The sequence below is a fragment of the Bos taurus genome, chromosome 1, assembly GCF_002263795.3.
Source record: "Bos taurus isolate L1 Dominette 01449 registration number 42190680 breed Hereford chromosome 1, ARS-UCD2.0, whole genome shotgun sequence".
Lineage (NCBI taxonomy): Eukaryota > Metazoa > Chordata > Mammalia > Artiodactyla > Bovidae > Bos > Bos taurus.
This window is the reverse complement of record NC_037328.1, coordinates 143,011,272-143,037,952: the sequence shown is the minus strand read 5'-3', so window position 1 is coordinate 143,037,952 and position 26,681 is coordinate 143,011,272. Positions and strand designations below refer to the sequence as shown.

At 54.9% G+C, this 26,681-nt stretch overlaps 1 protein-coding gene across 5 annotated transcripts in view; it reads right to left on the bottom strand.

Annotated features, from left to right (window-relative positions):
- Positions 1-3,060: 3,060 nt before the first annotated feature.
- The window catches only part of PDE9A (phosphodiesterase 9A), a 104,289-nt gene continuing 80,668 nt past the window's right edge, over positions 3,061-26,681 (bottom strand). For 4 of the 5 annotated variants that reach the window (XM_005202035.3, XM_005202039.5, XM_010801658.4 and 1 more), the window contains 12 exons: positions 22,283-22,364; positions 20,677-20,751; positions 16,496-16,582; positions 15,476-15,580; positions 14,766-14,848; positions 13,455-13,611; positions 10,450-10,563; positions 8,509-8,613; positions 7,703-7,831; positions 5,881-5,976; positions 4,373-4,448; positions 3,061-3,287 (listed from right to left, as the gene is read on the bottom strand). In XM_005202035.3, coding sequence (XP_005202092.1) covers positions 3,277-3,287; positions 4,373-4,448; positions 5,881-5,976; positions 7,703-7,831; positions 8,509-8,613; positions 10,450-10,563; positions 13,455-13,611; positions 14,766-14,848; positions 15,476-15,580; positions 16,496-16,582; positions 20,677-20,751; positions 22,283-22,364 — 1,120 coding nt within the window. In that variant the 3' untranslated portion in view covers positions 3,061-3,276. The remainder of the gene's footprint in view (positions 3,288-4,372; positions 4,449-5,880; positions 5,977-7,702; positions 7,832-8,508; positions 8,614-10,449; positions 10,564-13,454; positions 13,612-14,765; positions 14,849-15,475; positions 15,581-16,495; positions 16,583-20,676; positions 20,752-22,282; positions 22,365-26,681) is intronic. The other variant, XM_002685134.5, reaches the window with a different exon arrangement.

The following is a 26,681-nucleotide window of genomic DNA, read 5'->3' as shown; positions in this document are numbered from 1 at the left end:
TCTGGCTTCAGATATCATGGGTGGAGGAGTGCACGGATGGATGAGCCCGTGCATAGAGGAGCCCACGGATGGAGGAGCCCATAAATGGAGGAGCCCACGGATGGAGGAGCCCACGGATGGAGGAGCCCATGGATGGAGGAGCCCATAGAGAGAGGAGCCCATGGATGGAGGAGCCCACAGGAGATGTCTGTGGTCTGAGAGATGGGGTGGGGGTGTTCAGCCACAGGGACACCATGCAGACAGACACCTCTCCTTTCTCCCTTCTTGGTGGCAAGGTCACAGCTGAACTCACAAGCAACTGCACGGCCTTTCTGACGGCATGAGCTTGGTTCCCCGGGCAGAGCACTCTCAGAACCAAGCCCCAGGATGGTGTTTTCCAGGAGGATTTGTTGGGGATTTATTGGATCCAGTGTTTGATCCATGCTCGGGGAAGTTCTTGGGGAGAGAAACCGTAGAAAATAGCGCTGTGTTGTCTGCTCGTATGAACACAGTGTGGTGGAGCTGTGACTGGGGAGCAGGACGGGGCAGTTGTCTCACTGTAGCGTGCTGCGTGCAGGTCAGGACACTGCTGTGTCTCCGCCACCTGCTCCCTGTGAGGCTTGGCTTCATCCTTCACTGAGATCAGAGGGAGGCCACCTCCTCCTCTCAGCCTGCACTTGGTACGTGGTCTCTTGGCCAGCATGTGGGGTGTCCCCGGGCAGGAGGCCTTCTGGGTCCTGGTGTGCAGGCTGACCTGGGTGGACAGGGCTCATGGGCTCTGGGGCTGGTCTGTGCAGTGGGGGGCTGGCTGGCAGCTTCTCTGCAACTTAAAGGGAGGGCGACGTCTCAGTATAAGAGGAGACTCAGGAAGGGGCCTCAGCCATCCCATGGCTCAGCTCATGGGGTAGGATCTCCCTACAGTGTGGAAGCGCTTCTGAAGCAGAAGGCTGGGGACAGCATCCAGTGGGCCCCTGATTCTCTAAGGCAGTGGTCCCCAACCCTCTTGGCACCAGGATGGGTTTCATGAAAGATGATTTTTCCACGGACTGGGGAGGGCAAGGACGATGGTTCAGCATCACCCACCGCTCGCATTCTGCTGTGCGGCCTGGCCCCCTGGTCTGGGGGTCGGGGCATGCATTAAGGCATCCCATTAAGGACGCCAGGCTGTTGACACAAACACCTGGGCTGTCACAGGCACTGCCAGGACAGTCTCTCCTCTTCTTTCTTGACTTCCCTGTTCCAGGACTTGGTGTAACCTACACCCAGTCAGGCAGAGGAGGTGTGTTAGAGTGTGTATACACACAAGTGTACATGTGATTGTATGTATATAAATGTATATGTGTGCATGTGTACACACACATGTACAGGTATGACCATATGTGTCTGTGGACATCTGTGATTATGTATATGCATGTGTGTGTGTGGACACATGCCTGAGTATGATCACATGTCCATGTCTGCATGTGTGATCATGTTTACAGTGCACACCTGAGCATTATGCGTGCGAGCACCTGTGCATATGTGTGATTGTACATGCATATGTTTATGTGTGTACGCATAGATCATACATGTGATTGGATGGATATGTAAGCATGTATGTGTGTGTTGTATATATGCTACACATATATGTAAGCACATGTATGAGGCCTCAGTGTATATATAAGCATGCGTATGTTGCATGTATATGTAAGCATGTGTGTATGGGGCCTCAGTGCATATGTAAACATGTGTATGCATGTTGCACATATGCTACGTGTATATGCAAGCGTGTGTGTACAGGGCTCAGTGTATATGTAAGCATGTGTGTACAGGGCTCAGTGTATATGTAAGCATTGCATGTATGTCGCATGTATACGTAAACATGTACGGGGCCTCAGTGTCCATATGTGGACACGTGAATATATGTATGCAAGTATGTGTATGCTTATGCAGCCGTGTGTGTGGACCTATGTGTGACTGTGTGCATGTGTGCATGTGTGTGCACAGTGTTACCTTCCGTAATCACCGTGGGAAGCTTGACTGAGGCAGAGTTTGGTGAGGCAGGTATTCCGCGTGCAGCAGACAGAGGCGCTGTTCAGAGCACGGCCTCACCGATGGGGACAGCGGATGATAAAACGCCAGCACAGGAGGACACGCAGGCCGAAGGCATCTTATCTAAACGCCTGCTGAGTTTGGGTTGTAGTTTAACCTAAGCTGCGGTGTGCAGTGGCTTTAGCAACATGAAAATGATAAACAAAACTAAGAAGAGATGTGGAACCCAAGGTCCCTCTCTGGTACGGAACTGAACTCAAGAAGAGATGGAACATTTCACAGCCCCAAAATGAATTATTCAAAGAAGTAATATTCTGGAGTTCACCAGAGGGAACAGATGCTCCAAGGAAACTGAACCAACACACGAATGAAATGTCCCCAGAGCTCAGACTATGCCGACGGCCCCTAAAGTCCGTTTTTAGAGCAGGTGTTACCAGGGGGACAGAGATGGAACCCACAGCTCTGGGGAGAACTGAGGGGTCTAAATGCACATGGGGAGGGGGTGTCTGGACTGTGAACTGGATGGGGCTGGGTCTCCCCTTGTGGGCGCCAGTCCACCCAGAACATCCTCAGTGCTTGTCCCTAAAACAGAAGCAGCAGCAGGAGGACCTGAGATGGGGCCCATCGTTCCCTGAGACAGGGATCTTGAAATGTGCTGAGTAAATAGGCTCCTTGTCCTATCTGCTCATTTTGATGTGGAATCCCCACCCCTGGAAACAGGCTCAAGCCTGTGGTTGTCTGTGTCCCACATGGATTTCTTGGCTCACACCACCTGCAGCCTGACCAAGCCACCTCCAGTCCCGCGTCCCCGAGCACAGCCACCAATATCCCCCTAGCAACTCACAAGGAGGACACGCATGTCCCCAGTGCTCTGGGCACTGAGCTGACATCTAATGCCGAATTACATGGAGGCACTCAGCAAGTCACTCAGGCCATCGTTCTAAGACACACGGGTGAGGAAGGCACAGTGTTCTTGTCTCAGGTGGGCACCGGGGAGATTCCTGAAGCAGCCCAGGGTACCCAACTCCACCAAAAAAAAGCTCAGACCCATTTCTGTATAAGAATATATTATTTAAAAGACAGTTTAAAAATAAAAATTCTGTACAGCTTGTGAAGTCCTGTTTTTTTTTGTATCAGTGAACAAAATGGTTCTTAGAAAACGATCTCGTGGTGGCAGGCACTCAGGACCACTTTTTCCTGCATGGATGATCCTGCGAAGCTCGGCCGGCTGGGTCCAGAGGAGTAGTCTGCAGCTCTCTGCTTTCTTCAGGCACAGTCTGCTTGGAAAAGGGAAAAGACGCTGGTTTGTGTTGGTGGGATCAAAAATGCTCTGCCAACACCACAAATCTCATGGCATCACATACAGTGAGCGATTTTTCTGTATCAGAATTTTCTGCTTGTTGAACAGCTAAAACAAGAAGAATGGGATTATTACCTTTAGTTTAGAGATTGGGGCTCTGAGGCTCAGAGAGGTTGAGACACCTGTGGGTATCACTCAGCTTGTAATGAACAAAGCCTGGACTCATGTGGTGTGACCAGACCCCATGGAGACTGAATGAACTGGTTTGCCTTCTGCCTGGACTGAATGAATAGCCAGGATCCACAAGTGCAGAGGATGTGCTTGTAGTGACATAAGCAAAGACTATTTCTGAGAAGCTTTGAAAAATGTTTTCTCTTATAAGTGGTACCTATGCTAATCAGGATGAGATGGTTGGATGGCATCACCGACTTGATGGACATGAGTTTGAGCAAACTCCAGGAGTTGGTGATGGACAGGGAAGCCTGGTGTGCTGCAGTCCACGGGGTTGCAAAGAGTCAGGCACAACTGAGCGACTGAACTGACTGATGCTAATCATTGATCTTTTTCTGTTAACTAAGGTATGACACCTTCTTTCAGAGCCTAATTGTAACAATTATATGCTAGGAAGAGACATTCCATTTAAAAACATTTGTGCATACAGATTTCTTCCCTTCCTTCCCTTCCTCCGTCCTTCCCAGTTTTTCACACTGTCCCCGTTTCAGTCTGAAAACTAGTCAATCCTAAAGGGAATCAAGCCTGAATATTCATGGGAAGGACTGATGCTGAAGCTGAAGCTCCAATCCTTTGGCCACCTGATGTGAAGAGCCAACTCACTGGAAAAGACTCTGATGCTGGGTAAGACTGAAGGCAGGAGGAGAAGGGGATGATAGAGGATGAGATGGTTGGATGGCATCAGCGACTCAATGGACATGAGTTTGAGCAAGCTTCGGGAGAGAGTAACGGACAGGGAAGCCAGGTCCGTTGCAGCCCATGAGGTCGCACAGACCTGGACACAACTGAGTGACTGAACAACAACCGAGACATCACTCAGAACAGCGTTACCTTCGCTCTGTCGCCCGAGGTCTCTGCTTTTCTCTCTTGACGTGGCGCTCCCAGACGTCAGGCTCTCAGCCTTCTGCTATGACCAGGACAGAGCACACAGGAGGTGACAGACAGTGAGTGAGCGACTGCCTTCTGCTCAAAAGCTTCCTGGGACAGGAGGTGCTAAGACATGTGAGGAGACGTGCCCCTGGGGGCACCTCCCAGAAACAGCTCTGCACGGTCTACCTTCCCGGCCGTTGGAACCTCACCACGTGGCCTCCATTTGGTCTTGGACAGTGAGCTCTTGCTGGCTGCAGGGGCAGCCCCAGAGAACTGGCCATGGTGGATGCTGAGTCCATGGCCCCATTACCTCTTTTGTGGGTCAGCTCTTTCTGGGGGCAGGAAGGGGCCGTGGAGGGTCCTACTGGCCGTCTGGGCAGCCGGCCTGGGCCTGGAGACTGAGGCCTTTGCAGTGACGGCTCGAGGCTGGACCAGGGGGGCCAGGCTTGTAAGCCCTCCTGTCAGAGGGCGTGGCTGGGGGACGCCTCCTCTTACATCTGTTCTGTGCATCATGTACTCTTAGGCTTTTGGGGTTGTGTGACTTCCTGGGAGGAAAATCCGACTAGAGAAATCGGTTGCCGGCCGGGATTGCCTATCGACCCGAAAGCACCACGGTGCGTCTGGCATCGTACACAAAGGAGGTTGAGAGGAGAGCCACCGGAGGCTCAGCAAGGCACTGCGGGAGTTCATGGCTGGAAGGCAGGGTTGAGGCCCTGCCTGCAGTGAGTATGAAGAACAAACGGCATGGGAGGGGACCCTGGGGTGTGGGCGGGGGAGTGCCAGGCAAGGCCCAGTGGGGACCAAGCCCGCAGCAGCAGGGGTGCACTGGGCACCCGAGAGAGACGGGGAGGGAGGGTGGATGGAGGGGAGGCCACACTTGAGTGACTGGACGTCACAGGGGCACATCCCAGGGGTCCCAAGTGGCAGGGGGCCCTGAAGCAGGTCTGCACCCTCTGGGGTCCTGCTGGGGCCAGACCAGCTCTGGCAGCTTCTCTGAAAGCCTCCACCCCAGCTCTGAGCCTCCCTGAAACACAGGACCAACCCCAATAGCCAACTAGAGCCGGATTGGGTCTTTCGATCCTCCTTAAGGTGCCAGCAGAGTCCCATGGCTGGGTGTGGTGGTGGCTTTTCCAGAGACAGGGAGTCTCTTCCATGGCCTTGCTTCTGAATAAAGTCGGCCCTGGGAGGAGGGGAGGGACCTGCACGGGGCCAGAAACCCGCTCTGAGGGGACGCAGGTGGCAGAGGCAGTGATGTCCTCGAACCCCATTGGACGACCACGACCTCAGGGCACAGACTCCCCCCAAGGCTCTGTGCCTCCCACGCTGTGAGCTCCCTGAGGATAGAACACCTCTGCATCAGGCCTGGCGTCTCTGTGGGACAGATGCGCTCGGTTGGAGGCCGAGCGGTGGGTGGTGCGGCCGGGCGGGGTGGGGCCCGTGGATCCCAGGCCTTCACAGAGGCGACTCACCTCCCTAACGGCATCGTCCATCTGCTTCAGCTCCTCGTAGCGATCTCGGGACTCCCACAATGGCTGCAGCATGAGCTCTTCAACCACGGGGAAGAGCTGTGAGAGAAAAGATGGCTGTCAACAGGCTGTCATCCTCGGGGGAAGCGCATCGTGGGAAACCAGCCGCCCTGGAGACATGCTTCTGTCCAGGGTCACAGGGTTCTGCGGGGGCAGAATCCAAGGTGCTCCAGGCACGAGGCTGGCTGCTCAACGGCTCCTGGGAGCCTGCGGGGACAGAGCACCCACCTGCCTGTTCTGAGTCCCGCTGTTTCCAGCTCTCACACTTCCCACGAGGACTGGCAGAAGCCGCTCCCTCCTTCTGCCTCCCAGAACCCCAACATCCCTCCGCGGACTCTCTTCTCCCAAATGCCAATCTCGCCAACCTCACCCCCCAGACTCCAGGTAGCCACGGGTGGGGGGAGTGAAGGGATCCCGCACGTGGCCCGGGACCCCCTCTGCCCGCACCACACTGGGGCCTGGATCCCCCTGTGGCTCTGCCTCTCGCCTGCAGTGCCCATGGCCCCGGGTCCACCTGGTGAGCATGCTTTGTCTTTGAGACTCAGCTCTGAGGGGGCTGCCTCTCCCTCTGAGGAGCCCCCTCCTCAGTCCCAGGAGGCACATCCCCTGCCTCCCTGCCCACTGGGGCCCTGTGCACACAGCCCCCAGCCCCAGCCTGCTCCTGCAAGGGAGGAGGGCAGGCCCACCATCACCACTGCTGGCTGGCACCTGCCACCTGTGGGGTAAGAGTGCTGTGGGGCTTGAGGAAGGGTGCGCTGAGGTAGTTCTGGAAGGTTGCTGAGAACAGCAAGGGGGGCCCAGGCCAAGGCAGGCTGGGCTTAGAGCTGGAGACTTGAAGAAGGTGGGACCAGGAGCCACGGGCCTCTCCGGTAAGGCAGAAGTGCCCAAGAGGATGGGCAACGGCCCAAAAAGGCGGGTGGTCTGCCCTGTGCTGGGGGCAGTGGGGAGCCATGGAGAGAGGCAGAGACTGTCTCCTTACTGAGGATTAATGTGGTGATTGCTGTGGGGGTGGGGGAGACAGGGGCGGGCAGGTCAGAAAGTTCTTCTGAAGGCAGAGATGAGAGGTGCTGACAAGGCCCTGCTGGTGCCCTGGGTGGGGGGGTTGGGGTGGCTCCAGAGACATGGTGCAGGAGGGCTGCCTGGCCCAGGAAGGGGCAGCGAGAGGCTCCGTGGTTCTGTGGCTGGGTCACTGCTTGGGCTGGGGGGTGGGCACGGAGGCCAGGAGGGGTGGGGGGTAGTCTGTTTGAACACGCGGGTGTTAGGTGTGGTGGGCTTCGGGTGAGTGTCAGGTAGGCGGCTACTGCACATGTGTGTATGTTTGAGTGTGTCCATGTGAGTATGTCCGTGTACCTGTGTGAGTGTGTGTCATGGGAGTGTGTGTCTCTGTGTGTGTCCATGTGCCTGTGTGAGTGTGTGTCCGTGGGAATGTGTGTGTGTGTGATGTGAGTGTGTCCATGAGGCTATGTGGGTGTGTGTCCGTGGGAGTGTGTCTGTGTGTGTCCATGTGCCTGTGGGAGTGTGTGTCTGTGGGAGTGTGTGTGTGTCATGGGAGTGTGAGTCTCTGTGTGTGTCCATGTGCCTGTGTGAGTGTGTGTCCGTGGGAGTGTGTGTGTGTGTGATGTGAGTGTATGTCGTGTGTCTGTGTGTGTCCCTTTGTGTGTGTCCATGTGAGTGCATGTCTGTGAGTGTGTGTGTGTGTGTCCATGTGAATGCACACGTGTATTTCTCCCTGCTGGGTCACCAGCTTGCGGAGGTGGTCATTCACCTTGGTCACTGTCTCAAACATCGGGATCAGGACGAACTTGATGAAACCAATCTGGGCTGTGGCTTTGGTCACTTTGTCCCGGTCCATGAATGGGGCCACGGGGAGGCCCTCTGACTTCTCGCGGTCACTCTGCAGGGAAGGTACCGAACATGATGTTAAAGAAAGAAACACTCGTGGAATCTGGGAGCTTCAAGGATCACTGCTCTCAGAGGAAGAGAAAAACAGCCAACATGCTAGCAGAATCACCCGCATCACAGATGGTAGTGAGCGCGTGGGAGATGAGGGCGCTGTAAGTGCCAACCAGGGGCCTCCGAGCCTGCTCGGTGTGTCCAGGGGCGGGGAGGACGGCTCCAGGCCCTGCTGGCTGCTCAGCAGCAGAGCAGCTTGTAGACCAGCACCCCCACCCTGCGACCCCTCATCCTGGCCCCAGGCTCATCAAGCTGCTCTAGCGAGAGGCTTATTGTCCCTTCTGACATTTTCCATCTTAGGCTGGCTTTGCTTCCTATCCCAGAGTGTCCCCAGCCATAACTGTTTGGTCTCATGCACCCAGGGGCCCCCATTGGGTGGGGGGAGTTAATCAGTAATAACAGGGGTGCTAACACGGTGACAATTTGACATCAGCTTTTCCTGCTCGTCCCTGCCTTGTGTGTCTCAAATTACAACCCCACGTGTTTCTGGCGTGCCCCTGCTGTGAAGGCTTCTAGAAGCACTGACACTGGCCACCTTGGTGCCTCTGTCACATTTCAAACAGGAACCCAGTTAAGGGGCTAAAGAGCCCCAGGAGGCGTGGCCTGTGCGACGCTTACCTGCATGAAATATTCCTCCAACAAACAGTCCACCCACGGTTCTGCCACCTCCATGGGGCGGACCTCGTTAGAGATGTCACAGCATTTGATCAGTATCATCTTCAGCTGAAAGAAGAGATCTGGACTCAGCTGTGCAGCAAGGGACGCACCTTGCTGGGCTCTGGGTCTGGGCTTGCCATCACAGGCTAGCAGGGGGGAGGGTAGGCAGTGCGTGTGGAGAGGAACTGAACTTTGCTGTGACCCCTCCCCCCAAAAGGGCACACTTCCCACTGCAAGGGGAGGAGAACGGGGCATCACCACACTCTTTCCTGGAGGGGCTTGAGTAGCAGGAAAGCCCCTTGAACACATGGACATTTTGTCTTATGAACCACATACTGCAAAGCTCACAAGTATCTCTCTGATGTTGACGATACATAAAAAACATAGACAGACAGCGCTGTCAGGAGGCAGAGGTTTAAATGGTCATGAGAAGAAACCCTGTGGGCCTGCTGAGCACTGAAGAAGTGCGTTAGACACACAGGGCGAAGGGGACCCTCACAGAGCAGCAGGGAGCGTGCCCACCGGCCTCGGTGACAGGGACAGAGTAAAGGGAAAATGTGTGATTAAACAGTCAATTCCCAGGGGGCTCAAGTGCTAAAGAATCCATCTGCCAATGCAAGAGATGCAAGAGACATGGGTTTGAGTACTGGGTCGGGAAGATCCCCTGGAGAAGGAAATGACAACCCACTCCAGTATGCCTGGAGAATCCCATGGACAGAGGAGCCTGGCGGGCTATGGTCCAGGGGGTCGCAGGGTCAGGTATGACTGAACACGCGCATGTGCGTGCACACACACACACACACACACACACACACGCTCTAACGGATTATACGTAGAGAAAAAAATACGCAAGACCCCTGTAAGTTAATGATCACTCAAGAAGTGAGTTTTCTTTACCATAAAACCAAGCAGGCTTGCTTAGCAAGAAAACCACGTGATAGAAGCATGGGGACATACCCTCAACCACAAACAACGGTGGCGAGCGACCCACTCCTGCCCAGTGAGCTCAGTGAGGTAATGCCTCCTAGGACATACTCTGCACACGCAAAAGACAATAATTCATGGAAAGGTGATGTCTTAGAGTGAAAGACCCTCGTCGTACTGTGACCTGAGATCATTCTTCCGTGCTGCCATGACAGTCCCGGCTTAAGCACATAGGGACAAGAAAACTCCCCCCACCCCACCTGACGTGGAGGAGGAGCTCATGACGGAAGCGCGATGTCTACTCAAGAACCAGGAAGAAGGTGGTCTTTTCTGCTCTCCCTACATTTCCTTTGACTATAGGACCGAGCCCACCAAGTTCTCAGGGTGTGGCATCCTCTCACCCACCCACTTGTAAGCCTCACATGCATCTTGTTCTAATCTCTTATCCATACCTTTGCCTCTCATTGAATTCTTTCTATGCTGAGACATAAAGGACCAAGGCTACTTGGAGCCCCTAGAAACACCACCTGGGGGTTCATCAGCACCCCATGGTCTGAACACCACAGGGGAGGCAGGGGTGGGAACCACAGCCCTGCCGGTTGAGGGCGGTGTGGTGGGCCTGTGAGAGCACAGTCACACAAATGTCGGGGCAGCCCTGGATTCTGCCCTCTGTTCCCAAGCCTGGCATTCCCCTGCGTTGGCCGGGCCTCTGCATTTGGAACTGCCTTCGCCCACTTATCACATTCGAATCCAAAGGAGATGGAAGGATGGGAAAGGAATTCCTTTAACCAGGAGAAAGGGTCCTACTGGGGGTTGGGGGGCTTTCCCTGCTAAGCGCTGAGACTTTGCACATTGGTGTTACTGATACCTCACTCCAGGTGAGGGTATGCATTTTCCTTTGGTTTCTTGGTTCCCAGTCTGAGCTGGGGGGTGGGGCTCACCCACCAGCCCCCAGAGAAGGAAAAAAAGCCCACTCACAAGGGTCATGTGTTCCTTGTTGCTGTAGTCAAAATTCTCCATTTTTTCTTTGAAAGAGTCCATGATTTCCGCATGCCTTGCCATGTCAGTGGCCAAGATTAACGTGATCATTCCCTGAGAAGTGAAAGCCAAGAGTTAACACAGGGCATAATTCCAATAATTACTCAGTGAGCACCCACTGTATGCGGAGCCCTCTGCTCACGTCACTTCATTCAGACCTCATGCCAATGCCAGGGGTGGGTACTGTCCTCGTTTTTATAAAGAAACTGAGACTTGGAGAGGCTAAGGAGCTTGCCCAGGTCACAGCTGGCGAGTGGAAGGCTGGGGTTTGAGCCCAAGGATGCCTGATGCAGGCTGCGTCCCCAGAGAAGGCTCTGAGCCCAGGCCCACTACGAGCATTCAGCTGCAGAGAAGAGGCTCAGCGTGTCTCCTTGTGAAGTCCAGTCTCTTTTAGCCAAGGACAAACGTTTCCTGCCAGTTCACTAATCTAGATATACGGTTTGTTCTTCCTAGATCTTGTTGCTGGAGGTCAATGACCCATTTTCCAAGAGTACTTTTTTCTTATTATCTAATCTGTATGTGACTGTATGTGCATATCTTGCTTGGGAACAAAGTCTGATGATAAATAATAGCATTATTCTATTAACAAATTTGTAAGCAAAAGTGAAATGTTTTTAATACAAATATTTTATGATCTTGTTAACCAAATGTTGGTTTAGTAGACGTAATGTAATTTGAAACCATGGCCATCCATCAACCTACTCATCCACCCATTAATTTATCTGTCTACCCATCCATCCACTTGTTCACTCATCCATCCATCCATTCACTTATTCACTTAGCTATCCGTCCATCCATCCATTCACCCAACTTGTCCATCCATCCATCCATCTCTCCATACATCCATCCACTTGTTCACTCATCCATCCATCCGTTCACTTATTCACTTAGCTATCCGTCCATCCATCCATCCATCTCTCCATACATCCATCCACTTGTTCACTCATCCATCCATCCGTTCACTTATTCACTTAGCTATCCGTCCATCCATCCATTCACCCAACTTGTCCATCCATCCCACAAATATTTATAGAGAACGCCTCTGTCCCGGGTATGATGTTCTACTTCTCTAAGAAAACACCACCAGAAACATCAAATACGGAACTCAAACCAGTCAGTACAGATAAAAAAATGTACTTGGGGAGAGGGCATCACTGGCCTTCTGAATTGTGCAATTTCTCGGTAAGGATTTAATTATTAGTGAAGGATCTACTCTCATGATGAGTTATCTCTCAAGATATTCAAGAACAAAACATTATTGAAAACTGGGACAATGGATTTTACCCCCCAGAAAGCGTTAAAGTCAGTTAGGTGTCCGGGGCAGAGGCAGCAGCGTGTCCCCGTGTGGGCAGCAGGAGGCAGGGCGCGTCCCCTCCTGCTCTGACTGCTCCTCACACGAGGGGAGGGGGCCAGCTGCCTGGATGCTCTGAGCTGAGTTCCTGGCGGGGCTCCTCACCTGGCAGTCATCAGGGGCGGCACACAGGAGGGCCCTTTCTTTAAGACTCGCCCCCTTACCTGCTCCACAGAAAGACTCTCTATAGCAAATAGAAAAACACAGAGCAGGTGCCTGCCATTTCTGTGGGTCCATACACGTGGAAGGGAGGCCAGAAAGCCTGGTGATAACTGCACTAGGAATCGGTGACTCAGCAAGGCCTGCCGTTAAGACCTGGCTGAGCGCTGATTTCCTGGAAGCGAAAGGATGGGAACAGGACTGCAGCCGTCTGCTAAGGCGAGGCTGTCGGTTCTCCAGGAGGAGGCATTCGTCCTGCCCTGGGCTCTAGCGTGTCTTTATCAGGTGCCTCTGGAAGCCAGGCCACTGAGACACTGTGTGGACTCCCACATGGAGGACGTGGCTCCCACCTGTTCGAGTCCCTGGGCTGCCGTGCAAAGTGCCAGACGCGGGGGACAGAGCAGCAGGAAGGCATCTCTTCATGACTCTGGAGGCCACAAGTCTAGGAACCAAGGTGCCCCCTCTGGAGGCTCCGGGGACAGTCCACTCCCTGCCTCTGGCTTCTGGCAGCCCCTGGGCTCCGCGGTTTGTGTCCACACCACTCCCGTGTCCACCTCTGCTGTCACACGGCCTCTGTGTCTCTCCTCTGTGTGTCTCTTATAGGGACACTTGTCACTGGATTTAGGGTCCCTGTGGATAATCTGAGCTAACCTCTAAAGATCCTAGTTTAATTACAGCTACAAAGATTTATTCTAAATAAGGTCACATTCGCAGCTCCTGGGGGGTCAGGAGGTGGACGTGACTATTTTTTTAGCTGGAGGTGGCTATCATTCAACCGACCTCACCCCTCCAGGATCGCTCTGACATTGTCCCTCCTCTGAACATGCCAGAGGGTGGGGCACAGGGCTGTGCTCAGTGAGACCTGCTGTGTGTGTGCAGGGGGTGTATGTGTGACTTTGGTGACTTGCAAGCCTCTGTCTCTGGACAGGTGGCCGCCCCCATCCCCCGCCCCATGTGCCCCCAGGAGCAGAAAGGTCTCTTCTCTGAAGTGGGATGAGGCTGGCTGGTCACGGGGCAGCGGGGGACAAGAGCAGGGCCTAGGGGCAGTGGTCGGGGTTCTGCCGGGCTGGATGTCCCAGACGTGTCTGTCCAGGACCTGCTTCCTTGGGCGAGTGACCTTGTCTGTGTCAGCCTCAGTTTCCTGGGCTGCGAGATGAGAAAGGACGTATCTCAAAGGGTTAAATTAAATGGTAGTCATGACCTGAAGGTCCATGGAACACTGCCCATGCAGGCCAAGCACACACCTCTTCCTGGGGCGTTGTCACCTGGCCTTGGAGAAGGCGTGGAAGGAGGGCCGGCCCCCCAGGATCCTTGTGGGAGACTGGGAGCTCCTGGGAGCCTCAGGCACAGGGAGAGAGGGCGTCTCCTCTCTGGTGGGGCTCACTGTCCCCCAGGGACCCCCACTCCCCAGTGAGCGCGGCATTGCCCCACACACCTGCCTGATTTGCTTGAAGCCCTCCGGCGACACGTTGGAGAAGATGTTGCACTCGGGCTGGTTGAGAATCTGGAAGGCCACGGCACAGTGGTGGTTCTCCAGGGGCGAGATGTCATTGTAGCGGACGGCCAGCTCTGTGCGGGCGTTGATCTGGTACCTGGGGTTGGACAGCAAAGGGACCCTCGGGTGCCTGCACTCACATGCGAGTGGGCGCAGTGGTGCAGGGGTGCGCGTGCTGGTGTAGAGGTGGAGGCGATGGGGCTGCTGGAGGGGACCCACTCTGCTGTGCCAGGAACTTACTCCTCCCGGCTCTCCTGGGTCTCAGCTGCCCCTCTGACTAGATACTCCCAAGTCGTTACAGTCCTAACAGTGGACACCACCAATGAACCTCAGGTCCTCCCTGAGGAGGTGCCCTCAAGGTGGTCAGGCCTTTGCCAAGGCACCCTGCAGACACCGTAGGATGTGGGAGGAAGGCTAGATGTTGTGGGCACGGGCCCCTGGCTGTCTTGTGCTCAGCGCAGCATCTGAGTGTGAACTGAGGGGGTGGACACCTCCTCCTCCGGGCACGGACGTCCACACCCTGGAATCCACTCTGGTCCTGAGTAGCAATAGCATGCTTCCCAGACATGTTGGGCATCATCGCCCACATGGGAAAATTCGACACACAAATACACAAACTCCACAGAACAACCAAAGTATCACTATGAACACAAACCAGCAGCACTGGGCCTGGACTCTGGCAGGGACATGGGGTGGAACTCTGTCTTCACCCCGAGGCAGGAGTGGATCAATGTTCCAGCAAAGCCTGGCCCATCTTCCTGGCCCCACGGCCCGCCCTGGACCCTCCCTGCCTCCTCGTGTCCATACCCCTGTTCTTGCTGTCACTGCCCTTGTTCTGTCTCATTCCTGCTGGAAGCAGGCTGGTGAGGCTGCCCTTAGGGGAGTGAGATCCAGAGACTGGGTGGAGGTCCGCCCCTCCCGGTCATGGGTGTGTGAACGTCCTTCCCTGCTGCAGGGGGCGGGGAGCTCTGCTGCTGCCAGGCCCTGCCGTGTAGACGTGTAGACGCAGACCTGCAGCCAGGACCACAGAGGGCTGAGGCAGCCCCCTGGGGTCTGGGATCCTGCTGGGAAGGCCTGGCCCTGGACAAAGTCCTTGGTGGGAAGGCTGCATCCTACAGAGGTGGGGTGGAGCTGGGGGCTCAGGAGTGCTTCGCTGACAGCTCCCGCTGGGAACTGGCAGGGGGTTGAGCTGAAAAGCTCAACTCTGACACCCAGAGTGCCCTTGATAAGAGAAAAGGACCATGTACATACGTGTTGTTGTAGCCTGGATGATCCAAGTCGTGGCAGATGGCCGCAGTCATCAGGACCAGGATGTCCATTTGCGAAAACTTCTCCTGGATCAGAGAGAGGATTTGGTGGGTGAGGAGGGGGCTGGCAGGGGGGTGGGGCAATGACACAGGGGGATGAAGCTCCCCCAGCTCTGGCCTGGTGGGGGAGGACGCGCCTCTCCCTGGGGTGGGGGGTGGGCACCCACTTGTTAATTGACAAACTGGAGGGGCGGTGTTTCCCCAGGTGGTGGAGGAGCTGCTGCCCCGAGCTCCCCTCCAAGTGGGATGTTCCCCAGACCTACCCTAAGCTCCCCACAGGTGGGATGCCCCCCAGACCCACCCTAAGCTCCCCTCCAGGTGGGAAGCCCCCAGACCCATCCTAAGCTCCCCTCCAGGTGGGATGCCCCCAGACCCATCCTAAGCTCCTCTCCAGGTGGGATGCCCTTAGACCCACCCTAAGCTCCCTGCAGGCAGGATGACCCCAGACCCGCCCTAAGCTCCCCACCAGCAGGGATGCCCCCCAGACCCGCCCTAAACTGCCCCCCCGGAGGGATGCCCCCCAGATTCTCCCTAAACTCCCCACCAGCAGGGATGCCCCCCAGACTCGCCCTAAGCTCCCCACCTCCCCAACAGCAGGGATGCTCCCCAGACCCACCCTAAGCTCCCCACCAGGAGGGATGCCCCCAGACCCACCTGCAGCCTGCAGCACCAGATCATGCTGTACATCATCTGGGCGACGCAGAAGCAGTGCCGGAAGTTGTGGAAGGGGTTGTTCCGGTAGTTGTCCTGCACGCACAGCTGCGGGACGAGACGGTCCGCCCTGTGCCCACCGCCCACCCTCCTCAAGTTCCCCGCACCTTCTTCCCGATGCCAGCTCTCGACTCCCACCCGGTCCTCATCCAACTGCATTCCTGCTTCCTGGGGTTGAGGATGAGGGAGGGGCCCAGGGGTGTCCAAGGGCCACATAGGGGAAGGTGTCCCCAGGGGACCCACAGTGGGTTGTGAAGCTGGGGGGAGGGCAAGGGGGCTGCGTGTGGGTGCCAGGTCCCCAGCCACCATCTAACCTTCACAGGCTTTTAAAAAACCTATTTGTTTATTTGGCTGTGTCAGTAATTGTGGCACGCACGATCTAGTTCCCTGACCAGGAATGGAACCCGGATCTCCTGCACTGGGAGCAGAGTCATAGCCCCTGGACCACCAGGGGAGTCCCTTTCCACAGCCTTCTAACATTTGGCTCTGCGCAGCATTTTATTAAAAAGAAAGATCTGTTGCAAAACATACACTCAGTCACACATGCACACCCCTCCCCCACATGCACACCTCACACACACACACACACACTTACACATGGACACACACACAGCCCCTCCCCCGCATGATGCAGGCACCAGCACTCACAAATGAACACACACACACGTACTCCACACACACTGGCACACACATGTATACACCTGCATAGCACCCCCTCCCTCCCTGCACACATGCTGCTTAGAACACACTCTTCACACGACTCTCCCTGGTTCCTACTATTTTCTCCTAAGACAGAAGCTTAGGAACAGAGAGTGTCTGGTTGGGGATGGGTCCCCGCAGGATTCTCACAGGAGTGTGGCCTTTGTCTGCAGGAAGCCCAGGCCCAAAGGAAGGTACCCATGGTCCATTCCCAGGAAACTCGATGAAACTGTGCTCAGGGGCCGGCAGGGGCCCGACACTCACCAGCCACCTCTTGAGCGTGATGGGGTTGATGCTGAAGTCCCTGACCAGGCCCAGGTCATGGTACATGTGCTCCAGGCAGCTTAGCATCTGCAGGCGCAGGAGCAGAAGGACAGTCAGCAGCGTGGCGGGCTGGGTGCCAGGGGAGTCCTCCCCTCCCAGGGGGCCGCAGGAGCAGAGGGATGGTCAGCAGCGTGGCGGGCTGGACCCCAGGGGAGTCCTCCCCTCCAGGGGGCCCCAGGACCCAAGCCTGCTGACTAGGGGGTTTCAGCACCCCCAGAAGGGGTGTGGGGGCTTTGAAAGAGCAGTCGGGGTTAGAAGTCAATGGCATTCTCTACAGGAGGGACAGTGACCAGATGAAGTGACGCTATCCCCAAATGACCACACTGGAAGTGACTTGACTTATTTATACACACAAGCACCCATCTCGATGGGTCAGGATCCTGGCCTGAGGTTCTGAGAGACACCTCCAATTCCCGCAGACCCTGCAAGAGCCCGAGGCTGGGAGCTGAGGAGCCGAGGAGTGGCGTTGACAGATACTCATCCATCCCAAACCCGTCTCTTCGGGCCCCCAGGGGCCCTGCTGGGACGCACTTTCTTATGCATGAACCAAAGTGTCTGGAAGGCAAACTTCCTTCTGGGGAGCACCGCCTCCCAAACCTCATTTCACTGAGCCGCCTTCTACAGAAATCCCTGTTCAACTTGATGTTGATTTTGCTTCCAGGCCCAGAGAGGATTTACTGTCACGGTTGCAATCTATTTAAATGCCACTCAGAACTTTGAAGCTTAATCAAGCCAAGAAGATTAAATGATCTTTAAAAAGTGAGAGCTTGACAAAGTGGGCTCTGCTTTCTGGGAGAAGAGCCCAGGGAGACGGGAGGTCTCAGAGTGGGGCTGACTTAGCATCACCTTAGCAGGACACCAGCCCCCGTCCCCCAGCTCCCCACCCTGGGACCCACATCTGTGCCCCTCAGCCCCAGTGCCGGCCCTGCCCTGGTGTCTGCACAGACTTCCTGTCTGCTCTGTTCACCAGGAAAACCTTCTCTTCCCAAAAAGGGTGTATTAAGGACTGAATCATGACCCTTCAATCAAGCTGTTGAGGCCCTGAGTTCCCCGTGACTGTGTTTGGAGAGAGGACCATTAGGGATATAATTGAGGTTATGCAAGGTCACTAGGGCAGGCGCTAATCTGCTAGGACAGGTGTCTTTATGAGAGGAGATCAGGACACAGACACGCACAGAGGGACGCCCGTATGAGGACACAGGAGGAGAAGGCTGTCGACACGCGGAGGAGAAAGGCCTCGGGAGGGACCAGCCCTGCCCACACCTGGATCTCGGAGGTCGAGCTTCCAGACCGTGAGAAAACAGGTTTCTATTTAACCCCCAAGTCTGCGGCATTTGCTATGACAGCCCCAGCAGACCTATTCAGGGAATACAGCTGAAAATCCACTTTTTCTTGTTACAAAATATATGAGAACTAGAAACACTGCAAATTAGAAGTTTTGCAAATCCAATCCTACAATGAAGGGTCAATGAGCTGGCCACGGAAAGAACACCTCTGGAAGCAAAGACTTGCGTGGCATCACAAAGAACCCACTTAGGAAACTGGAAAACGCCCCAGCCCTGCAGTGGGGGCCCGGGAGGACGTCCAGACGGAAAGTCCTTGAAGGGGCCACATGCTGGTCTTCCTTGAGGGGACAGCCCAGACACAGACTGGGTGCCAAGGTTTGGAAACCGGGGCTTTGAAGGAGCCCTTGACAGGACATGGGGAGTGCAGGGTCCTGGTGTGAGGGCAGGAGGGCTGGTGTCCAGGCTGGTGGCCGGGTCACCCCAGCTTGGCTGGCAGCATGAGCACCTAGTCAGGGTCTAGCCATCCAGAGCTGCTCATGCCCTCACCGTCCTGGATCAGAGGGGCTGTAGCTCTGACACCCCTGCTCCCCGCCACACCGGCCCATTCACGGCTGCAGGCAACCCCGCAGAGCTGAAATGTTTGCTGTGAAATCAGTCAAGAGGCGGAGGTGATCAGCAGATGAAACCATCTGGCGCCACTTATGTGGTGGCTTCAGAGCAGGAGGGATGCGTCTGTACATCTGCTCCCATTACGGCAGCTGTGGACGCTGCAGCAGGTCCTGGGCTGGCAGCTGGGTGATGGTGAGCGTGGAGGACACATGAGATGACAGCGAGGTCCCGCAGCCTTCAAGGCAGGGCTGGGCAGATGCAGAGCTGTGGGGGCACTCAGAGGCCGGCCCTTGAGAGAGTGGAGCAGCGTGAGGTCATCTCCCCGTCTGGTCTGTGATCAGAGGACGCTGGGCTGGGCCCTGGGTGATGCAGGGCGCATCACCCCTGCGTGGAGGGGGGTCAGTGAACCACCACCACCCGGGAGCTCTGATTTCTCGGGGGGTGGCCAGATGCAGTGCTGGGGGCCACTCGGGCTGCTGAAGCTTTCAGATGTGTACTTGTACCTGTTCACCTTTGCTGCTCATTCTCCAAAATTCACGGCACCCCCAGAGGCCAGGGCTGCTGTCTGTGAGCACTTCTGGTTTGCCACCTCGGGCAGGGAGACACTTTACAGAAGCAATGGAACCCTCCCCAGGCTCCCTGGGGGTGTGGAGGTGTGCTGGTGAAACCCTGGGGCTAGATGACGGCCTCTCAGGCCAAGCACACCTGCAGGGGGTTGCCTCCCTCTCCTTAGCCCTGCCCTGCCAGCACCTGCGCATACATCCCACAGGTGGAGTGATGAGGGCAGAGAGGCGGCCTCCCCCTGGTGGATGCGGGGATCCTTCCACCTCTGACACAAAGGTGGAGCATTCCCTCTCTGGCCACAAGCAGCCTGTGTTCTGTGGAGACAGGAATGGCAGGGTTCTGCCATCAGGACCCCAGCTTTGCTCTTTCTCCCTATGGGCGGAGGTCAAAATGACTATGGGGAGCGTGAGATGTGCTCAGAGCAGCACTTGCCCACCTGCTGGAAACAGGGGTGCGTGTTTTAAGTGCCCATGGGCCCACTTGCTCGTGGACAGGCCAACAGGGTCCCCTGTTCAGCGCGAGCTACTGGGACAAGAGGTCGTCACGCTTTTCTTGGAACACCTGACTCTTCTCCTCCTGCCCTGCTTCCCTCCACCACGTCTGTCTTCAATCAAGCACTGATCCGGCAGGTGACACTTACAATAGCCCCTCCTCCCTGAGCCCCCAGCTCCAGTCCTGCATGCTGGTTGGTTGGACGTTTTGGAGCATCCGTGCCATCCAGCTGCTCTTCTCAGGGTGGACCGGGTTGGGTGGAGGCGAGATCTGTGCTTCCCCGCCCCTCTTGCTGGGGCCTTTCTTATCCCAGGAGACCACGCGAGTGACAGTGGTTCACGCAGGAGAGTTCAGGGTGCATGATCCATTTCCTGGACCTGCAGGGAAGTCGCTCTGCTGCCCTTGTCCAAGAGCATGAGCCTTTCTGCGCTCCTGCATGACTGAAAAGCTGGAGAGAATCTGCTGCTTTCAGCGGCCTGAGGTCTATGTGGCTTTGTGATTTCTTGGGGTTCAGAGAGAGGAGGGTGTATCTGACATTATTAGGTAATAGATTAAACAAACAGCAATCTCCATGCCTGTGTTTTCTCAGCAAAAGGGAAATTTAAAAGAACTGTCACGTGGTAAGAAGCCACTCTGAGTCCTTGAAGGCTTCCCTGGCGCCTCACGTGGTAAAGCATCCACCTGCCAATTCAGGAGACCCAGGTTCGATCCCTGGCTTGGGACAATACCCTGGACAGAGGAGCCTGGCAGGCTGCAGTCCAGGGGTCACAAGTCAGACACGACCGAGCGACAGATCATGGGTTCTCGAGTCCTCATGGCTCCCCAGGCTGACCACTCTCAGCGGGACCTCAAGTGGGAGCCCCCTCCTGAAATAATCCCGAAGCCTGGAGGCTCACTCCCACGGGGGCTTGGCAGCTGCCCTGGGGGATCAGGATGCGGCCCGGTGGGGGGGTGTGGGGGCGTTTCTGAGCAGCCAGATCCTGGTGTTAGGCACTGCTGCTCACATGCTCCTTGGTTCTGGCTCAGGGCCTTCCCGAGCCCAAGGGGCAGCCTGGCTGCAAAACTGGGGAAGCAAGCTAAAAGGAAGAGAAGAGAGAGGAGAAGAGGGATGGGGATGCCTCCCATCTGGTCCCTGAGGCTGGCGCCCATTCCGATGGCTCTCGCACTCACCTCATTGGGCTCCCAGAGCCAGACGTCGAAAGTGGGCTTCCGCAGGGCGTCTATGGTCTCAGGGGACAGCAGGTACTGGAGGGACAGGGAGCGGTGTGAGCTGGCTCTGGCCTCTGTGCTGGACAAAGGCCTGCCACGCCTTCTCCATGTCGTCCCAACCCGTCTCAGGACACCTGGGTCCATTCTCAAGGCCACACCCACGAGAGTTCTGGAGGGGACGACGCTACAGGGACGGACACCCCACCGGTGGGGGCTGGGGCTGGGGGAGTGCTTCAGGACTGACCGAGCAGGGCCGAGGGGGCATCTGGGGGAGACACAGTGTTCACCCCTGATCATGGTGGAGGGCATGTGACCATGTAAGCCCGTCACCCTTGACAGTGCTCCACACCTGCAGAGGGTGATTGTGACTGCGTGCTAGTGACATCCCTAGAAACCTGACTTTAAAAAATACAATAAAGTGAAATCGAGGGGGGGAAAATGGGCATACATTCACATACTGGCTAAGAAGCTATTCTGAGGTTTGTTTTTGGAACCTGTCACTAGTTCAGCCGTGGGCTGTAACAACACAGCTTGTGGGTTCTATGGAACACCAGAGTTTAGGTTACATTGTCGGAGGAAACAGCAGACCGTAGACACGGTGTTTGGGATTAAATCCAGTCATCGCCCAGGTCTTTCTCTTTGTGTTTTTAGAAGGAACTCCTGTGGAAGATGGGTGCCTTTTGTTCAGGACCCAAGCTGGGCCTTGTGACTCCCAGGGCAGGGTCCCAAGGCGTGGGCCATGTATTCCTATGGGAAAGGGCACTTGGGTCCACGTGATGACCTCGGACAACATTCAGTGTGTCTTTCATATCCGAGTCAGGGAGACCCCTTGGCAGCTCTGGAAGGCTCTTTGCTGCTGTGGGAACGGTGGCGGGTTGGGGGTTTGGCCTTGTGCGTGGCCGGCAACCCCAGGCCCCTGCCCCCGTCTGGAGGATCTTAGTCTTGGCAAAGCCCAGATCTTAGTGGGCAAATATGTAAAACTCAGCTGGGCCAGGATCCCGCTCAGTCTCCAGCTGAAGGCATTGTGAGATGGAGGACCACCATCATGGGACCCGTCTTTTGTAGCTGTTTTGAAGGCCTTCCCAATTTCCAGGGCATTGCCTGCTCTAATAAGGGCTTCTCTCCTGTAACTGATACATCCTCTGTGACCCAAAAGCAAAACTTCTTATACTAACTACATATTGTTCAGGGACGGGAGATGCAATGAAGCAGATTATAAATAATTTAGTTAAAAATGAAAGTTCTTTCAAGTAACATTTGAGTGTCAGAGCTGTTTGTTCACCGAGTTGGCGATGGGGGTTGGGAGGAGCTACGATCTCCTGGCAGTAAGCTGTGGTCTGGGACCACTTCTGCTAAACAAATGTCAACGAGAAAATATATTCTGCCTAAGAATAATAGAAGCGTGCCATGGCCAGGGCCCTGGCGAGAGCTGGCTTTGCAAACGTGCAGACTGCAGTGGGGCTGGGAGGCCAGGGCGGCCCTGGGTGGGGCCAGAGGTGGTGGGGGGGTGTGCCCTGAGGCTGTGGACACAGATGGTGGTTTCTTCACAGGCAGGCTGTCATCTTACCTTGGTGTAAGAGGGGACATCGCGTCGAGGCGTCAACTTCTTGTTGTTATCCAAAAAACTGTACTTGCAGGGACAGCTGGTCCTGAAGAGAAAAGCAAAGATTACCTCTGGCACCGCCACCTTGGCCTTGGTGTCGCCTGGGCAGCTAACTGTGGGGACCTCATTGGAGCCCAAACAACAAACCCCAGAGTTGATGGGCATGCACACACTGCTATATTTAAAATGAGTAACCAGCATGGTCCTACGGTATAGCACAGGGGACTCTGCTTAACGTTACGTGGCAGCCTGGATGGGAGCGGGGGTAGGATGGATATATATATGTGCGGCTGAGTCCATTTGCTGCTCACCTGAATCTATCACCACACTGTTAATTGGCTTTACCCCAACACAAAACAAAAAGTTTAAAACATATAAAAAAAGAGTTAGTACATGAAGAAAACCTAGCACAGTGCCCCGCATGTAGTAGATTGTAAATAATATAATTGACACTGCTAAAAAACACCCCAAACTCAATCCAACTTGAACCCCACAAACGCCTTTCGTCTTATTTGTTCCAGAAAAATAAGCCACAGAGCCAGAGACGTGTCACTGCTAAACCCCAAGGACCCCTGCTGGACCTCTTGAGATGATACTGAGCTCTCAGAAAACACGTCATCTTCACTTTAGAGAGGCTTCTAAAAATCTTTTTCTCATGATGTGGGTAAGACACGTTTACTCTAAAAAGTTAAAAAACCATAGAAGTAAAGTTAAAAAACTAGGAAGTCCCATTTTACCCACTTCTTTCCTCTAAATCTCACGCCTGGAAATGCCTTCTGTTAAGTTCGGGGCATCCTTCCAGAACCTTCCTCGGCATGGACACACACGGGCAGCCCCCGGTCCTTTTCAACAAGGGTGGAATTGTACTGAGCTCGCTCTCTGGCAGCTTGCCTTTTCCACTAACGTGTCACAGACGCACTGCTGATGTTTTAGAGAGCTCAACCTCATCCAAAAGCACATCCTCCTTGGGCGCCAGGGTGTGGTGGACCACAGGCCATCAACCCCTCCCATGAAGGACTCTGAGGATGCCCCGCCTTACACACACGCTGAACGTGCTGTCTGACTCCGTTTCATCATTTAACGTCGAGGCAACAAGAACGGAACAAATGGAGCCCGCTGGTTTTGGAGGGAAGCCCCCTTCTAACGTCAGGGCCGAGTGTGCTGGCCTGTGGGGACACATCTGGGGGCTGCAGGTGGGGGCTGCTCCAGGAGACCTGGGCACCTTAACTCCTTTTGAAGGAACTCCCAGTCCCCCAAAAACAGGGAACCTGGGGGGTGTCTAAACTCTGCCCCTCTCATGCCTTGTGTGAGAGTCCCAGACAGGGGGCGGGGCCAACACAGAAGCCCGTGCAGCTCTATAGATAATGTTTCATCTCCTGGGAGAGCAATTCATATTGCATTGTAAAAGCCATAAAGAAACTCATATCCTTTAAGCCGCAAGCCTCCGCTGGGGAATTTACTTTAAGAAAAGAATTAGATGCAAGCAAAGGGCTCAAAGGTAGTCACCACAGTGTTATCTATTGCTGCAAAAACCAAAGTATAAGCTACCTGAATGTCCCCCACTGGGAAATAATTTAAATCATTACAGTACCTCGACAGGGAGGTCTGTTATGTCATCTCTAATTACAAGTTTTATGTAAAGCCAGGGAATTTGGGGTGAAAAGGGAAAAAGAAACGTTGCCTACAGTATATCCTGAAAAGTAATAGAGAACAATTTACCAAGAAAAGAACCCATTCATTTGGTGAGTGAGAATGCGTGCTGGACCAAAGCCTTCAGAATGTCTGAGGCTGCATTTTGATCTATTGATTGTTTACAATTCTGTAAGTGTAAAAAAAATTACAATGCGGTATTTCATAGTTGTTTTTCAAAACTGGGTCTCTGTACACAGAACATCTGGGAAGCTCTGGACTGGATTTCAGCTGGGAGCACTGTGGTTGCTGCAGTTATTACCGACTCTTCCCCACCACCAGTATCGTCTGCAGGTTTGACGAGGAGGCTACACCACGTGCAAACTCAGAATAACACGCCTGCTCCTTTTTGGAAAAAGAGGCTCAGTGTGATCTTCTCAGTGTCCCACTGCTTCTTCCATCCACCCGATGCCTGGGAGAATCATCCAAGGTGCTTAGGACAGCTTCGTGTGTGGAGGGAGATTTTAAGACAGCCTGAGCAAAAGAGCAACAGTGAACCAGGAAAACGCGCCCACCAGACGATGTCTGGGGTCGCCCTTGTACACGAGAACTTCCACTGACACACGTCTGAGCAGTGAGAGCTGGTCTACACTCTGAAGACCACACGCAGCATTGTCATTATTCTTCTCATGCTTTTAACCTCTTCTGAACCAACATCTGCACGCGTGCTGGGCAGGCTGGTTGTGCACCTTTCCCAGGAGGGCTTTTGCCATCCAGGATGGTTTGACTGCTGGGATCTCTCTGCTTGCTCGAAAACCCCATTAGGAGGTCCTGCCAGGGCCTGCCCACGTCAGCAAGGTGCCCCTGCCAGCTCCCTCTGTGCCCGTTGCCACGGGAACCAGCATCCTCCAGCTGACAGAGCCTCTGGCATGGTGTCTCTCCTTTTCTATTTGGGGCGGGTTTTTGCTTTTGTGTTCTGTGCTCCCAGCCCTCCCTCTCCTGGGGCTCAGCCCAGTGGTCAAGGCCATGTGTTTGGGACAGAAGCAGAGACGGTGGGCTCCAGGGCCCTTGGATGCTGCCCTGAGGGTTCCCGCAGAGCCCCGTTGGGATGAGCTTCCGCTCCACTCTGTGGACACGTGCTCAGCGAGGTCGGACCTTGCCCTACAGCTGGGCGGGCGATTCGCCTTCTTTCCTCTTGGGGAAAAGCCAAGAGAAACCCAAGGCCTGGGTCTCAGGGGACTCCTGCCCGCTCCGAGGGTGTCTGTGGGTCTGAGTCTGATCCAACCCAACCACTATCCTGTTATTCCCTGGGGAAAGATGGTTTTGGTCCATGCAGACCCCTGGCTCCAAGGCCACACTGTGGTGTGCTCATGGGTGGGTGAAGGTGGTCATCACTTCAGACTCACTGACCACCTGAGCGGGTACAGAGCTGGGCTCACCCAGACTGGGACCTTTGTTCCTCTCTCAGCCTTGCCATAGGCAGGACCACTGCCCAGCTGGGCTGACATCGTCAGAAAGAGCTGCTCAGCCATGTGATCCCAGGTAACAAAGCTGGTCCCAGGTAACAAGCCAGGTCCCGGGACACTGAATGGCCTGACCCTCTGTGTGATTAGTTAGGATGGAACCCTGCCATCAACAGAGACTGAGGAGGGCAATGCAAACGACTTACCCTCTGTCTGAGTCAATTTCTCCATATAGAAAAGGGCAGGGCTGTTTGTACAGGGCACAGGAGGCCGCTGGGCTCCTGGGCCAGGGTCCCAGGTGGGTGATGCTGCTGTGGATCAGACCTATGCCCAGGAGGCTAGATTTCCTTCTTCCGATTGTGTTGCAATGTTTGAGACTTTATGCTACTCTATTTTTGAATGAAGAGTTACAATTACTCGTCTCTCACCTACATGGCTGCTGTGAAAACCGCTGGCTGAGATGACATCGCTCTAGACTTGGTTATGACACAGGGAGGGTGCCTCTTCGGATTACCACAGCACTGTGAGCTCCAAGAATGCACTTCTGGCAGGGGGCGGCATACGGAAGGGGCTTCAACACTTGGATGAGCCCAGCTTTCTCTGCCCCAGAGGGGCACCTGCAGGGGACATCTCATCTCCCCTGTGCTCTGAGATCAGGCGGGTCTTCTCCACGTGGTGTGTTTTGTCCCCTTTGTGTCCTCATACCCTGAGGTCCTAATAGCACCTGTGGCTGTGACCTCATTTGGAACAGGGTTGTCACAGATGTAATGAGTTCAGATCGGCCATGCTGGAGGAAGGTGACCCCTCACCCAGTATGACTACTGTTGTTTAGTCGCCAAGTCATATCTGATTCTTTGCCCCCACCCTCAGCCCCAACCTCCCCATCGACTGAGGCAGGCCAGGGTTCCCTGTCCTTCACTATCTCCTGGAGTTTGCCCAAGTTCATGTCCACTGAATTGGTGATGCCATCCAACCAACTCATTCTCTGTCACCCCTTCTCCTCTTGCCCTCAATCTTTCCCAGCATCAGGGTCCTTTCCAATTAGTCAGTTCTTCGCATCAGGTGGCCAAAGTATTGAGCTTCAGCTTCAGCATCAGTCCTTCCAGTGAAAATTCAGGGTTGATTTCCTTTAGGATTTACTGGTTTGATCTCCTTGCTGTCCAAGGGATGCTCAAGAGTCTTCTTCAGCACCACAGCTCATAAGCATCCATTCTTCGGGACTCAGCCTTCTTTACTGTCCAGCTCTCACATCTGTGTGAGTTGACGGGTGA